This window comes from Heliangelus exortis, chromosome 10 (genome assembly GCF_036169615.1).
Source record: "Heliangelus exortis chromosome 10, bHelExo1.hap1, whole genome shotgun sequence".
NCBI classification, from domain to species: domain Eukaryota; kingdom Metazoa; phylum Chordata; class Aves; order Apodiformes; family Trochilidae; genus Heliangelus; species Heliangelus exortis.
In genome coordinates, this window is record NC_092431.1 from 1,010,280 (window position 1) to 1,024,929 (window position 14,650).

Consider the following 14,650-nt stretch of genomic DNA (forward strand, 5'->3'; position numbering starts at 1 on the left):
GAAGGGGACATTAGGAAGAAATTTTTAATTTGAGGGTGGTGAGACCCTGGAACAGGAAGCTGTGGCTGCCCCATCCCTGGCAGTGTTGAAGGCTGGATGGGGCTTGGAGCATCCTGGGCTGGTGGAAGATGTCCCTGCCCATGCAGGGGGGTTGGAACTAGGTATCTTTAAGGTCCCTTCCAACCCAAACCATTCTATGATTCAAGAACCTATTCTACAGAGGAAACACTTAGTGGGCCAAGCCCCAGGCTGGAGCACTCACGGCATGAGAAACACCAGGCTGAAATCCCCATGGGCAGTAGTCTGAACAAAAGAGAGGAATTTTACAGGGATCTTTTCTCTTACAAGCAGAGGTGGAAGATCTCATCATGCTTTCCCTAACAATGGGCATTTTCCCTAATTCCTCACACATTTAGGGATGCACAGGGGACAAAACGTGGCGGTCGAATGTGATGTGGTTTAGAAGCAACAACTGGGTAACCTGTCTGGAAGGAAACCCTTTCCTTTGGTCTTAGTGATTTAAGCTTCTACTCAATCTTATCTTTTCCTCCCCTCTGAGACTCCAGGACCTTTTCTGGTTCAACTCACCCTCTAACATCCGAGGTGTGAGCAGAGCAGCCCGAGCGCGCAGGACGCGGTTCTGTACTCACCGACATTGTGGAGTGGGCATCTACATTTCCCTACAGAGGACAACACAGGGAGGTGAAAGTCAAAGGCAGAAGAGAGGAAAGCAACAGAGAGAAAGGCAGAGAAGTACAGGGACGTCATCACCCAGAGGTGTCCACCACCCATCAAGGCTCCAAAACCAAAGCACCAGCTGCTTGGCAGTTTGCGGAGTATTCAAAAAGCAACACATGGGCTGCTTGAACCTGTCTAAGGAGGATGAGGAGGAAATCAAAGTATCACAGGACAGTTTTATTGCTGTTAAATACATTCTGCAAGTCCACATCCACGTGCCTCAGCTCTCCTCACCTTCAGATGGAGGTGATGGAGTTAAAAACACTCACGAGTGGCATAAAGGATCAGCTCAAGCAAAATTTGCTCAGCTCTTCTGAGGGCAAGGGGACATTATCTCAGCACAGCCAGGACTTGTGTAAAACTAAAGAAGGTGTCCTCAGTGCTCATATGGTGTTTCCATCAGAGTTATTTTCCACTTGGGTCCCTCCCAGCGTGGTCCAGGCTGTGGTTGGTACAAAGTTCAAGGCATCTGAGTGCTGTGCACAGTGCCTTTTAAAACATTACAGAGGGATCCAGCTTTTTAAATAAAAACAAAAAGGTGATCATTCTCTTCAAGAAGAAAACAAACACTTCCAAAACTCTTCCTACCAAAGCAAGAGCTGCCGTGGCTGGTGTATTTATTTGCCACAGGGAAGAGATGGTAATATGGTGAAGAAGGCAAAAACACTGCAGCCTTCACACAGCTCCAGCTGAAATCTGTGCCTGCCATCTGGCAAAAATAAGCACAAAAGGAAAAAAAAAAAAAACCAGAATAACCTCAAACCCCCTCTGCAGAGAGTTCACACTGAACAGCTCAGGCTGGCAGAGGTTGGAGTTTGTTGGATCGCTGAAAGATTGCTTCCCCTTCCCGGGTCAGCATCACCTCTTGACCTGCCCTGATTACCTTCCAAAGGAGGTTATCAAGATACAAGACTAACAGAGGATTAAAGGAAACCTAAAAAAAAAACAAAACAACCCCCCCTCCCCTTCTTCTCCCAGCTCTGCTCCCCTCCCCCAAGCAAACATCCTTGCTTTGTTAACCTGACAGTTCACTGGAGGTGTTGACACAACCCTCCATCTCCCAGCAGCTTAATGTCAACAAATCAGTGTGTTTGGAGTAGCCCTGTCAATGCCATTTACATTAACTTGTCTAACAAGAAATAAAAACAACAATCAGCCATCAAAGACAAAAGGCTTTTTCAGTCATTCTTTTAAAAGTATCATGCTGGAAATGGTAATTTTTTTTTTTTTTTTTTTTTTTTTTTGAGGCCATGGCCCTTTACTTGCTGAAAACCAGAAACCACCTTTTTTTTTTTTTTTCCTAAAATATTTTTTTCCCTCAAGTATTTTTTTTCATTTAAAAAAAAAAATATATATATATTTTCTTTTAAAGGAGCCCCAAGCTCAGCAGCAGCAGAAACCAACTCTCCCTGGTTAAGGCAAGAAGAAGGCAGCCTTGAAGCCAAATGTTAATCCTGCTTTGATTTCCACCAGTGTGTTATTTGCTTTGAGACATTTTTGGGCACTTAGTGGAGCATTTTTGAATTGCAGCTCTAAACCACCACGAAGATTTCACCCAGCACTGGTGGGCACCAAAACCCAATTAACTTCACCCTGAACTTTCCCTCCCCAGCCCAGGCAACCAAACCAAAGCTGGAAAAGGCAAACGGACTCCTAACACCAAGTGGTTTCCATCATCTCCCACAGTGGCTACTTTGAGGCTCTAAAGGAAAAATTAGGGATTGCAATTCCTGCTGGAATGCTAAAGAATGTGAAGATTCCTTATGCCACTCCACCAGCCAGGACTTTGCTCTGGGATATTTTCCCTGCTGGTTGGAGCAGATGACCTGATGCCCAGAGGTGGGAGATGCCCCATCCCTGGAAACATTCCAGGTCAGACTGGATGGGGATCTGAGCAACCTGATCTAGTTGGAGCCATCCCTACTCACTGCATGGGGGGTGGATTCAATGAGCTTTAAAGGTCCCTTCCAACCCCAACCATGCCTATGACCTCCAGAGGTTCCTTCCTTCCAACTTCAAACCCTTCTGGGATTCACCCAGGAAAAATTCAGCCTGAGGTATCCAAAAAGAGAAGCACAAAAGCCCAAATCTTGGCTGGGAGTCACGTTTTAGCTCTCTCAGCATCTCTGCTCTCCACCACCCCCTCTCCAAATCGTTGACTTGGGTCAACCAGACCCTTCAAGGCCACTTGAGCTGCCTGGAGGCCAGCTGGAGCCTTGACCCCAGGAAAGTTTCCTGCAGATGAGCAGCCCTGTCCAAGACAATGGGATTACTCACACCCATCAAGTTAAGGAGCCGCCTGCATTTTTGCAGGCTCAGGACTTCTGGCTCCATTCTATTACAGGACAGCACTTTTTGTTGGTGTAATTTTAGCATGGTAACCACTGACATGCCCAGGCTGAGTTGCTTTGATCAGCAGGTGAAAGGTTTTTTTCTGGGTGTAATTACTGTCGTGACAAGAGGCAGGTGAGTAGCTCATTCCTGCCACTTAGTCATCTCCTGATACTGCCTCTCTCCTGAAACAACTTCTGCAAATTCAGATACTGGGAGAATGCTTTTCACTTTTTTTTTTAATTCATGTAAATTCAACACAAAGATACAAAACTACCAAACCCAGCCATTTCCAGTCCAAGAATGGACAGGAGAACAGGAAGGGATGGTGTTGCCCAGAGTCAACTTCTAGGAATGAGAAGATGCTCCAAGGATGGTGCAAAATCACCTCCTTTTCTTTGTGAGCTACTGGATGTGCAGAAAACCTCTATTTTATAGCTGGGCCAGGTCACAAGCTCATTTCCAGCAGGACAGCAGCTCCTCTTAGCTCCTAGTGCTGTGGTGCTACTGTTCTGGGATGGATCTGGCCCAGGAGTACACAAACAGTTCAACCTTGCCATGAGCAAGCCAATAATATTCTCTTTTACTTCCAAATCACCATTTTTGGAGGTAGTGCCTTTCCCTCTCAAACCCCTCTCACCCTCTCTTTTCCCAAATCAACCCCATTTCTGGTGCTTTCACAAACACCATCATTTTTTTCTGCATTGCTTTGGCCAGATGTGAGCTCCTCCATTTCCTTTAGAGATCCTGTGTTTTTCTAAATAAGCCACTGAAAAAACAGTCCTTGAGCCCCATGGGAATAAAAAACCCCAAAGGAGCTGGGTGCCTTTTTGATGTACCCTGCTTTTTTTTATGTCTTGCCAACCAGGGACCCATCCCCAATGCTCAATGCCAGCATCCTCCCAGTGCTCCTCTAAAGGAAGGGACTCCAAGACATCTAAAAAAACCCCAGACCTATGACTCCTACAAACCTCTTAACCAGATCAGCAGCTTCACAAACCAGACTGGAGCAGAGGATGGGTTTGCCTGCCCCATCTCAAAGGCTGTGGGGAGGAGCAGGGCCATGCAGTGCTTTGAGTCCTGCTGGATGAGCAGCACTGTCACGTTAGCTGGCACCTCCACCATGGCAAACTGCAGACAGCCTTCTTTCCTCAGCTGCCCAAGCCAGTGCTGGGAGACAAAAAAGCTGCTTCCATCTCTGCAGACCAGTCAGCTGCCCTCCCAGTCTCTAAAACATTAATTTCAAAAGGTAACATTAATATTTAAGGAAGATAAATGGCTCCAGGTCCATCTCATAAATCATGGCAGGCATCTCTCCCCATTCTCATCTCCCCTGCTTCATGCTCTGGTGCTGAGACAATTCTCCCTGTCAAATTCTATTACTTGCTCACGTAAGTACTCCCAGTATGATTTCTGGGAGTGGTCCCCAGGTGATAACCCATCCCTGTGGAGCCACATCTCCTTTTTTAAGGAGAAATCCAGCAGTTGAGGAATCCAGCCCCCTCCAAGCACCTCTGGATGCCAGGAGGGCTCCGTGCCTGCTTGCATGGCCACCCCTCAGGGCTGCCAGCACTGGGGACATCTTGGCCTGAAGAAGAAGATGGGAAAAAGCCCTTCTGAGCTCTCTGCACAGGAGGCAACACTTTATTTAGAAGTGAAAACAGAGCCAAGAAAGGTAGAGAGAACCAGGAAAGCCACAGCAGATCAGTCCTCATTTCCACTCCTCCATCCATCAATCTTCCTGCCACCATGGAGAAGACCAAAGACAGGAGCCAGCCAGAAAGCTGCATGGTTTGGGGGCTCTAAGACCTCCTAAACCAGCTCTAGAGGGCTTCACCAACCTTCCAGGGGAGCAACCACAGTGACAGAAAGCAGAAGAGTGAAGGCAACTCTCATGGTGCAGGAGCCACCTCTTCAGGTTGTATCCGGGCTGGGGAAAGACCCTGGGAAAGACCCACTAACAACAAAATAAATTAACAGTCCAGGAAAGAAGAAAGATCTGAAAGAGCTTTTAGGACAAATACAGTGTTCAGGGGACTTGCTGTTTCTGAATACCTACTGATGGAAGATACTCTGAAGTATACATCCCTACAGATCAGAACAAAACTTATTTAAAGGGGGGGGAAAAAACCTGTTTGAGCAAAAATAAAACTCCCTGAAGATTTTATTTTTCCTATTGAATGAGACACTACTCAGCCAGTGGTAAATAAACACCTAAAACACATCTTTTCATAGCAATAAAAACCTAATCCTGTGATTCTGTGACAAACAGAGGCAGATTTTAGAGAGCAAATAACCATACCTTCCAAGGGAGCAACATTTTGATGTGAGGGATCCAGAGGCTTGACAAACATTTGGAAATGTATCTGCTGTTCAAGCAATGGACACCCTTAGACTGGGATCTCTTGGGAAAAAACCTGAATGCACATCAAGCTGAAAGCCTGACAGAATTATGAACCTGCTTCTACATGGCAGACTGTGATGTTTCCCCTGTTCATGGAGAAGGAGACTTGGAAATACTCAAGGAGACTCTCACTGGAGCCCAACTTCTGGTAACACATGAAACACCTTGCTCTACAAATAGACAATTTCACAACACTTGACAGTCCAAGGCCTCATTTCCAACACATCCAATAAACCATTGAGCAACCATTAAGTTCAACAGCACCATCAGATGTCCATGTGTCTGCTCCCCAGACCAAAAAAAAAGAAAAAGAAAGGAACTGGGTGGAGGTGGCTCACCGGGAGGTGGGTGAAGACGGCAAAGGTGCTGCGTAGGAAGCCAATGAGATCCACCAGGTAGTCACTGGCCCTGCTGCCTGGCTCCATGGCCATCCAGTCATAGTCTGCCAGCTGCAAGAACTGGTCTATCTTCTGGTTCAGGTTGGTGTAAATCTCCTCCTCAGCAGCATGGCGGGCGTCCTGAAACATGAGCACGTTGCATGGGATGGAGATTCCACACCACAGGTCTGCTCAGGTAAGAGGATGTGAGACTGACCCAAACTTTAGCTCTAAGCACAAGACAAAGGGGCTGTAGGCAACTACACAACTGCTGCAGCCTCAGGTTAGGTCAGACTGGGGGGACATGTGCCACCAGGTCAGTGCTGAGCATGATTCAGAATCATTCTGGTTGGAAAAGACCTTTAAGATTTGAGTCCAACCACCACCTAACTCTACCAACCACCAACCCAACTCTACCAAGTCTGCTGCTAAACCATGTCCCTCAGCACCACTCTACGTGGCTTTAAACACCTCCAGGGATGGTGATGCAACCACCTCCCCAGGCAGCCTCTTCCAGTGTTTCACCTTTCCAGTGAAGAAGCTTCTTCCAGTATCCAAACTACACCTCCCCTGGCACAACCTGAAACCATTTCCACCATTAAGCTGGTGTCTGCCTCTCATGCAACCTGGGGACCAGGAGGCCCAATCCAATGTGGGACAGAGGATGGGTTAGAGCTACAGATGCTCACAAACTCAACAGAAGTAATGGGACAAACCCAAAAAGCTTGTCTGATGGCTTAAGCTTCCAGAGTTATGACAAGGTGACCTTTCAGCTCAGCTCTCCACACCTACACCCACACCTTGAGATCCAGTGTTCTCCAACCAACCAGCAAGTCCCTGGAGGTGGATTTACCAGCATCCTCACCTTGAAGGTCGTGGTCCCGTAGAGTTTTGTGGTGTGGACAGTTTCTGGAAGCACATTGGTGATATTGGTGATGAATTCCTCAAGGAACTTGCAGGATTTCTCCAGATGGGTCGTATTTATAATAATCTGGACGAGCTGCAGAGGCAAAAAGGGTGTTCAGCCATTGTGCTCCTGAAGCCAGGGACGTGCCAGGTTAGAGGATGCCAATTTAGAAGAACTTCTGGCATGAAAAGCTGACGCTGTACAAACACACTAAGCTTTGCTACATGCTCAAAGGCTCCCCCTCCTTCAACAACATCAGAAACTTAAATAAAAAATAACTTTTTTTGGGGGGGAAGCATTTCCCATGACAGCCAGTAATACCACAAAAGCTTATTTTTTTTTTAATGACTTTCCTATATTCAGCTGTCAGTCAGGGCTCATTCCAGCATAGCTCAAATACAACAGGCTTAAAAAAAAAAAAAAAAAAAGGGCCATGTCAAATCACAAGTATTCTGTCTGCTAATGGACCCTAAACAACTTTTATCTTGAGTGACACCAAACAACATCATCCAACAGCCTCGCAGGAAGAAGGGACAAGGTTTTGCTTTTCAGGGGGTGGTATGGGTGAGGAGCAGATCCCATCCTGGTATCTCCTTGGTTATCATACCCACCATTATCTGCAATTCTCTTCATGCTGCCTTCTCATGGCACAATTTCAGGCAGCTGCAGAGTAAAAGCCTCTTGGTGAAGTCACCCAACACAAACGTGGAGAACCCAGAGCAAACCAACCCAGGATTCCACTTTAGGACCAGTGACCTGGATGCAGCACTAATTCCTGAAGCAGGTAACTTTTTACCCAAAAGATATAAGCCACAACAAAACCTCTCCTATGGAGACAGGCTGGGAGTTGGGATTGTTCAGCCTGGAAAAGGGAAGGATCCAGGGAGAACTTAGAGAACCTTCCAGTGCCTGAAGGGGCTGCTGGAAATCTGGGGAGGGACTTGGAGTGATGGGACAAGGGGGAAGAGCTTCAAGCTGAAAGAGGGGAGACTGAGATGAGATCTTAGGAAGAAATTCTTCACTGTACCTTGGTAAGAGGTAAGGAACAAAAGGGTGAAAATAGGAGAAAAGATCCAGAGATGAACACCACTCCCTGGACATCCCACACCTTTAGTTTGAATTTAAGTTGTGCTATGTATACATTTCTTGCAAAAATCCTCTGCAGCCTCAAATAAGAAGCTGCTCTTAGCCCAAAGCAAAGCATCACCTTCACTCAACAGGGAAGCCACAAAGAAACAGCTACACCAACTAAACTGTGCAGAAGGTGCTGAGGGGACTGTCACACACTGTTTGTCCTCCCTACACTCCATCACACTGTGGGAACAGTTTGTAACAGCAGTAGCCAGAAAAAAAAAAAAAAAAAAAAAAAAGAAAAAAAAAGATCATTTGGGGGGTGGATAGTGTTGCATTCCTCTTTGCAGAGGGAGCCTTGGGAGGGATAAGGAATTTACCCCCGGGGAGCAAAGAGATTCCAGACTTTGAGATAAAGGGCTGAGGAAGCATCAGGTGTAAATACATAGCCCTGTAAATGCATTAAATTCTCCAAAACTCCTTTCCATGGGGTATTTACATAATAGTGTGTGTTTATATATATATATATATTTAAAATGCTCCACCAATTCAAAAGAGGGGCAATGCTAACAGCAAAAAAAGTTCCCTTTTCCCTACAATATAAAATGTCTCTTGGTACCTCAACACTGCGTGGCCCCATCATTGGTTTCCAACCAAATCTTTCATAATAATCCTCCCAAACCAATTCCAAACGAGCTATAAAAAGCTCCAAGGGATCAAACCCTTTTCTCTTGCCCTGCCCTGGCCATGGATCTCCTCAGAGCCACCTCCTACCTCAGTCAGCCCAACGTTTTTCCTCTTGATGACATTCTGTAAGCAGTTGCTCAGTGTTCGGGTCAGCAGCAGATTTGTTGATTTTCTGATCATGTCATCGACTTCAGTGGAGCTGAAAAGCAGAATTTAAAGAGTGATCTGCAAAATGCTCCATGAAAAGAAAGTCACCTGGAGCCTTCATCAGCCAGCCTCCTTCCCAAGACTCTTCTATCTTCTGCACGACCATCCGTGCACCAGAGAGGTGCTGACACACTAATATACACCAAAATACCAATAATTTAGGCAATTTTTGTGCATGTGCTGGTAAGGAAGGGGGACTAATGGGTGTTAAGCCAATGTTTCTGAGCTTTTCCTCTTCAAGCAGTAGGTCCAGTATGGGTAAAAGCTGCATGAGTTGGATGTTTTGGTGCATTCAGGGAAAAGGATCAAAGAGCCACAATGGGGACACAAAACAACTCAACCCTCCCAAAATACCCCCCTCAACCTTCTCATGGTTTGGGGGTTTTTTGGGGTTTTTTTAACTGAATCAGACTTGAGGCTCTTCCAACATATTTTGTGCCCTTTGCCAGATGGTTGCAAGACTGGGCAGTAGGAAGAGTTTCTTCTCCAAAAGGGTTGTCAAGGGCAGTGGTGGGGTCACCATCCCTGGAGGGGTTTCAAAGCCACGGAGATGTGGTGCTGAAGGATGTGGGTCAGTGGTGGCTCTGGCTGTTTCAGGTTAATGGTTGGTCTGGGTGATCTGAAGGGTCTTTTCCAACCAAAACAATTCCATGACGAATGGACTGAATCCCTGATTCTAACTGCAGCACTGCAGGAGTTTGGGGGTTTGGATTTTCTGCTGAAATGCTGCTGCCCCTCCAACGCTGACACCAGCAAGGTGCAACCTCTCCTTTCTGAAGGGGGTTTTGGAAACCCACCCTGACACAGGCTCCTTTGATCTGTCATTGGCCCTGCATTAGCCCTGACACCACGGGGCTTTCCCTCTGGCAGCTCAGTGACAGGCAGCTGAGGGCAAGAGGGAATTTCCAACTGGAAAGCTGTGAAGAATTAATAACTTTAAGGCTCTGGGTAAATCAAGCCCCTGACCTTTTGCTCCTTCTCCTGTTTTACCTGACAAATGGGCCAGATTACAAAGCAGGGATTGACATGAGAAGCAAAAAGGGAACCTTGCAGCTACCCCAAGGCCAGCCTGCAAGGCAGGGGATGTTGGGGTGCTGCTGTTGGGGTACCTGGTGATGTGGGGATGGGTCTTGTCAGCCCCTGTCCAGCTCCCACCTCCTAAATTTTTATCTGTTTAATGTTAGAGCAGATGCACTGAACCAAACCCTGGTTTGGTTGGGTCAAGCAGCCTGGTAACCCTTGCAGTTGGGTCCCACCAGAGCAGAAGGATCTGTGACATCTCCCATGAGGTCCACGCACTGAGCAAGGAAAAAAGAAAATGGGAACATTCCTTGGGAAAAAAAAAGATCAAGATCTGACCAGGCACTGGACTGAGATGTCCCAAATCTTCCTGGGTTCAACAGAAGAGGTTAAGTGGAGGGATGGACATTAGACACCTGGAATGATGAACCGAGCAGGAGCTCACACCAACAGCCCAGACCAGAGGACCCAGTTAGCAAAGAGTAATGGTACCAGTCAGCTGCATGAGGTTGGGTCTTGGCTGGACAGAAAGGTCAGATCTCTGTTCTCAGGATGCCAGAGGAGACCAAAACCTTCAAATTAAGGATCTTTCTTGTGCTCTGCTTCCCATGCATCTCTGATGATCTACCAAATCCTTACTGGGCTTGGTCTGCAACCACAGAGCAGCAGAAACACAGAACCAATACCATGAGCTGTCAAAACCCCACATTTATCTCCTCTCCCCTAAACTGGGCTTTCAAAGGTCCAACCCAATGGAGGTCTCCTAGCCTCTGTTTTTTTATTTTATATTATTTTAATTATTTTATGTACTACTGTTTTCAGTGCTTGAAAAAAAATTATATCCCAGGTGCTTTTAGGATTGGTGCTTTGTCTGAAAAAAAAAGTCCAAACCCAAACAACCTAAGTCCTGGTAGATTAGAGCTGACATCTCATCTTTCCACCCACTGTTTTCCAAAGATATTCCCTATCTTTCAGATGGGAAATTCCACTGGAGCTGGCAGAAGCCTTCTAGCAAGAGGCTACTTTTAAAGTTCTCTCCTCAATGAGCTGAAACACAGACTTTTTAACAAAGGCAGAACTGCTGAAAATATAAAGCAGGTTTTCTTTCTCCTGATAGAATTAATAGAGTCAAACCAAGAGAAAAAAAATAAAGGAAAAAATATATATAAAGTAAAAATCCCAACCCCTATAAACGCACACAAAGCTCCAAACTCTCCCAGTGCTTGAAAAGCACAAAGGTATCAGCAGAAAGGAGAAAGCTCTCATCCAACAAATACAAGAAACCGTTTTTAAAAAAAAAATATTAATAATTAGGGGGGAAAAAAATAAAATACAATTTTCTGCCACGGGCTCTGCTCCTCAGGAACAGACTGCAGAGTATTTAAGCGACCTGTCTGGGTTAATGACAGCTGATGTCCCAGATCCCATAGCAGTAGCCATGACCTTCAGGCCTCCCCTGACTGACGGGCTGACCCCAATCACTCCAGGGTGCAAGGAAAATGACAACCAAAGAAGCAAAAGAAAGAGAAGAGAAAGAAAACTTGCTGGCGGCTTTGTAGCCAAGCTTCCTAATAAAACCTAATTCAAGCTGTCAGGGTGAAATGAAGAAAGTGTCAACAGGGGTTTTCACAGAAATATTCCAAATGTTTGGCTAGAAAAGCCAAGAGCCGGGCTCCCTTCCCCCAGCTCCTCAAAAAGGGCTGGAAAAGCCAATGTCGAAAGGAATTTTAATAACGTGTCCGGGGGGACCCCTGAGGAGGGACCCAAGGGGATGCTTTTCTTCCCTTCCCTGCCAAACCCAATCACCTCCATAATGGTGAGGAGCACAAAACTGGGGAGGGAAGTGCCAACGGAGGGGTTGGGTGAAACCAGCATCCGTGTGAACTCGGACCATTCCGCCGGCTGCAGAACCCGAGCTGCTTAATGGTGACCCCCGGGTTAAGAGCCCTGGGAGCCACCAAAGAGGAGAACCTGCCACCAGTGAAAGGGGGAGATTAAAGGCAGGGTGAGAAATGTCCTGGGCTTCCACAGCAGCCAACGAGCTGCCACGTCCTCTAGGAGATGATGGGAAGAAAGTAGCTCCCCCAGTTACCATCCCGCTCACAAAGACAGAGGAATTAAAACCCTGAAGAGCTTTGTGTAGGCACTGAAACATCTGGTGAGTCCCCAGAATGCTCCACATTAGCACAGGGGCAACACCCAATGTCCATGGGCAGGATATGAAACCACCAAGGGAGGTGAAGTCCCCCCCACAGTCCAACCTCTCCCTGGTACAGGAGACGGATTCCTCCTTCAAGAAAAAAAAACCACATTATGCATCTATGTACCTCCACCCAGCTGAAGACATTTTTGGGTGCAAAAAGCAAGCACTGGCCTGCAGTTTCTGGATGAGATTGTCATCTTCCAATCACACACACACAGAGGCAAAACCAGCAGTGAAGAAAAAATTCTTTGGGGTGAGGGGCTCAGGGTGCCCCCAGAAGCTGTGGCTGCCCCATCCCTGGCAGTGTTGAAGGTTGGATGGGGCTTGGAGCACCCTGGGCTGGTGGGAGGGGTCCCTGAGCATGTAGAGGGGGTTAGAACTAGGTGACCCTTTCCAACCCAAACCAGTCCATGGTCCTATGACACAAATTCATATTTTAATCCCACTGAGACAAAACCTCCCCATCACAAGTATGAGCACACTCATCCCCTACCTCAGATGAAGGTCTTCTGAAAACTTCAGACAGGCATAGATGAATTCCTTAATCTGATTGTAAACTTTAGGCACAAACTCAGAAAAGGGGAACTTCTTTGGAAACGGCTGCTGTAAAATACAGGAGAGAATTCCAGTGGAAGAGCAGATATTTAACAGGAGTGATGACTGCTTTCCAGCAATATGTTCCAAGCAGTCAAATTAATTTGAGTATTTAGCAGGAGTCCAGCAATGAAGCAACAAGCCAGCATTTATTGTATATTATATAAACATTTCAGCCAAGTAAAAGACCAGATAATCACTTACAAATGGCACGTGGGTGCATAAGGGATTTGGAGTCTGAAAGGGGCTGGCAGGAGACTTGTAGCTAGGAGGGAGCAGGCAGCACAACGGGACCCTCAGTCCCTCTCACCAAACCCTCATTCATATGAAAAAAAAACCAAAAAAAGCCTTGGAGAACTCCTGGACTTGTGTCTCCCACCATGCACAAGGTGTTTTGCTTGGTCACCTCCCACAGTTGAAGACCAAAAGCCAAAAGGAAACAGATGTCCTACACCAGATTTTTCCAACCAGCTTTTAGCCCACAGCACACGCAGGGTGAAAGCAAGGTGCTGGACCCCATGATGTGATTCTGGGGGGAAGGACATGAACTTTCTGAAATCTAAACACTTGACTTGGACTCAAAAACCTTCCCAGGCCTAATTAAGCTCACCAGGCTTGGAGCTCACTGGCTGCCAGATGTGGAGCAGAAGGCCAAGGAGGCTTTTAAGGGACACTGGTTAGGTCAAATTTGGCTACACTTTGGTTTTGCAAGCACACACTTCAAAAGCCAAGATATACCACTTATTTGGGCCTTTTTTTTGGTTGGTTGGTTTTTTTTACCAAAAAAAAAACCAAAACCAAAACACAAATAAAAGTCTATAACACGGTCCATAAAATGGGAATAAAACACCAATGGAAGCAGATATTTTCTAGGCTCTTGTCTACTGCAAGAACCATCCAGCTGTGACTGCACACTGAGTTGAAAACAAAATCAAGGAGGTGCTGCCAGGAGAAATGCTTTGCCTGGGAAGTCTGTTTGTTCTTTTCCCTGGTATTATTATATTTTTGGTGGTGGTGTTTATTTGGTTCGAGGTTTTGGGCTTGGGTTGGGTTTTCTTCAGGCCTTCCCTTGCAGCTCTCAATGTCACCAACGTTTTTCTTGCCCCCCAGCAGACACACCGTGCCACATCCCCTGTTTCAGTTTTACCTTTTCAAGTTCTGGGTCCTGGAATGGAAACTGCCCAACGATTTTCTTATAGACTTCTTCATTTGTCACTGGGATAGGGCTGTAGTTGTCTGAATCAAGTATATTTCTACGAAAAGAAAAGAAAAGAACTTTGCAAGGCAGCTCGGTGACAACAGACCAGCCCCAGCTTTGCAGATTTACTGCTGGGTTGGGAAGCCTTTAAAGAGTTGGTGCCAGCCTCAGACCTGCTCCCATGGGCCTAAATTTCTCCCCACCTTTGTGACTGTTAAAATCATCTTTGCTGCAGCCTGACTCTGTGGTTTCTCCCAGCTCCCTGCCCTCAGCCAGAGCTTAGCAGTGGGTTTAGTCCAGCCTCAAGCTTCAGCAGCAGCCCCGGGCAAAGCCCAAGGGATCGTGAGTCCTCCTTGCCTCAAGAAAGATAAATGCTGAATTCTGGGGGTCTGACAGTCCTTCAGAGCCTCTTCCCAATGCCCCATGCTCTCAGACACCTCAACCCCCCAAAGATGTCCTGGAGGACCACCAAAGGATGAGCTGGTGGCTCCAGAGCACAGCATGGGAGCCTGGAGGATGCTCCATGCCCTGCCTGTGGAAAAACCTTCAGCTGAGGGATGTGGGACAGGTCACCAGTGTCCTGAGACACACGTGGCTTGGTAACATCATGTTTTTCATCCTTCCCTCAACTATCAGTGTGAGCTTCATAATGAAACCACAACACAAGAGGAGAATTTTTCACCCTGAGGACAGTCAGACACTGGAATGGTCTCCCAGGGGAAGTGGTGGATTCCCCCCACCTGGGAAAGTTTGAAGTCTCAGCTCAAAGGGGTGCTGGGACATCTCAGATAAACAATAATATTAGAAGAGTTGGACCAGATGATCCTTGAGGTCCTTTCCAACCTGACATTCTGTGATTCTGTGAATCTTCTCTCTCTGGGACACAAAACCTCTGCTCTACATCAATGTATTG

The 14,650-nt window shown here is 46.6% G+C and overlaps 1 protein-coding gene across 4 annotated transcripts in view; it reads right to left on the bottom strand.

Annotated features, from left to right (window-relative positions):
- Positions 1-14,650, bottom strand: part of EXOC6B (exocyst complex component 6B) — a 244,157-nt gene that overhangs the window by 76,417 nt on the left and 153,090 nt on the right. Inside the window, exons 14-19 of one of the 4 annotated variants that reach the window (XM_071753121.1) lie at positions 13,687-13,792; positions 12,439-12,545; positions 8,603-8,714; positions 6,716-6,850; positions 5,812-5,991; positions 651-680 (exon numbers count right to left, since the gene is read on the bottom strand). In XM_071753121.1, coding sequence (XP_071609222.1) covers positions 651-680; positions 5,812-5,991; positions 6,716-6,850; positions 8,603-8,714; positions 12,439-12,545; positions 13,687-13,792 — 670 coding nt within the window. Of the gene's footprint in view, positions 1-650; positions 681-5,811; positions 5,992-6,715; positions 6,851-8,602; positions 8,715-12,438; positions 12,549-13,686; positions 13,793-14,650 lie in introns of all 4 variants that reach the window. The other 3 variants (XM_071753120.1, XM_071753125.1, XM_071753124.1) reach the window with 3 other exon arrangements.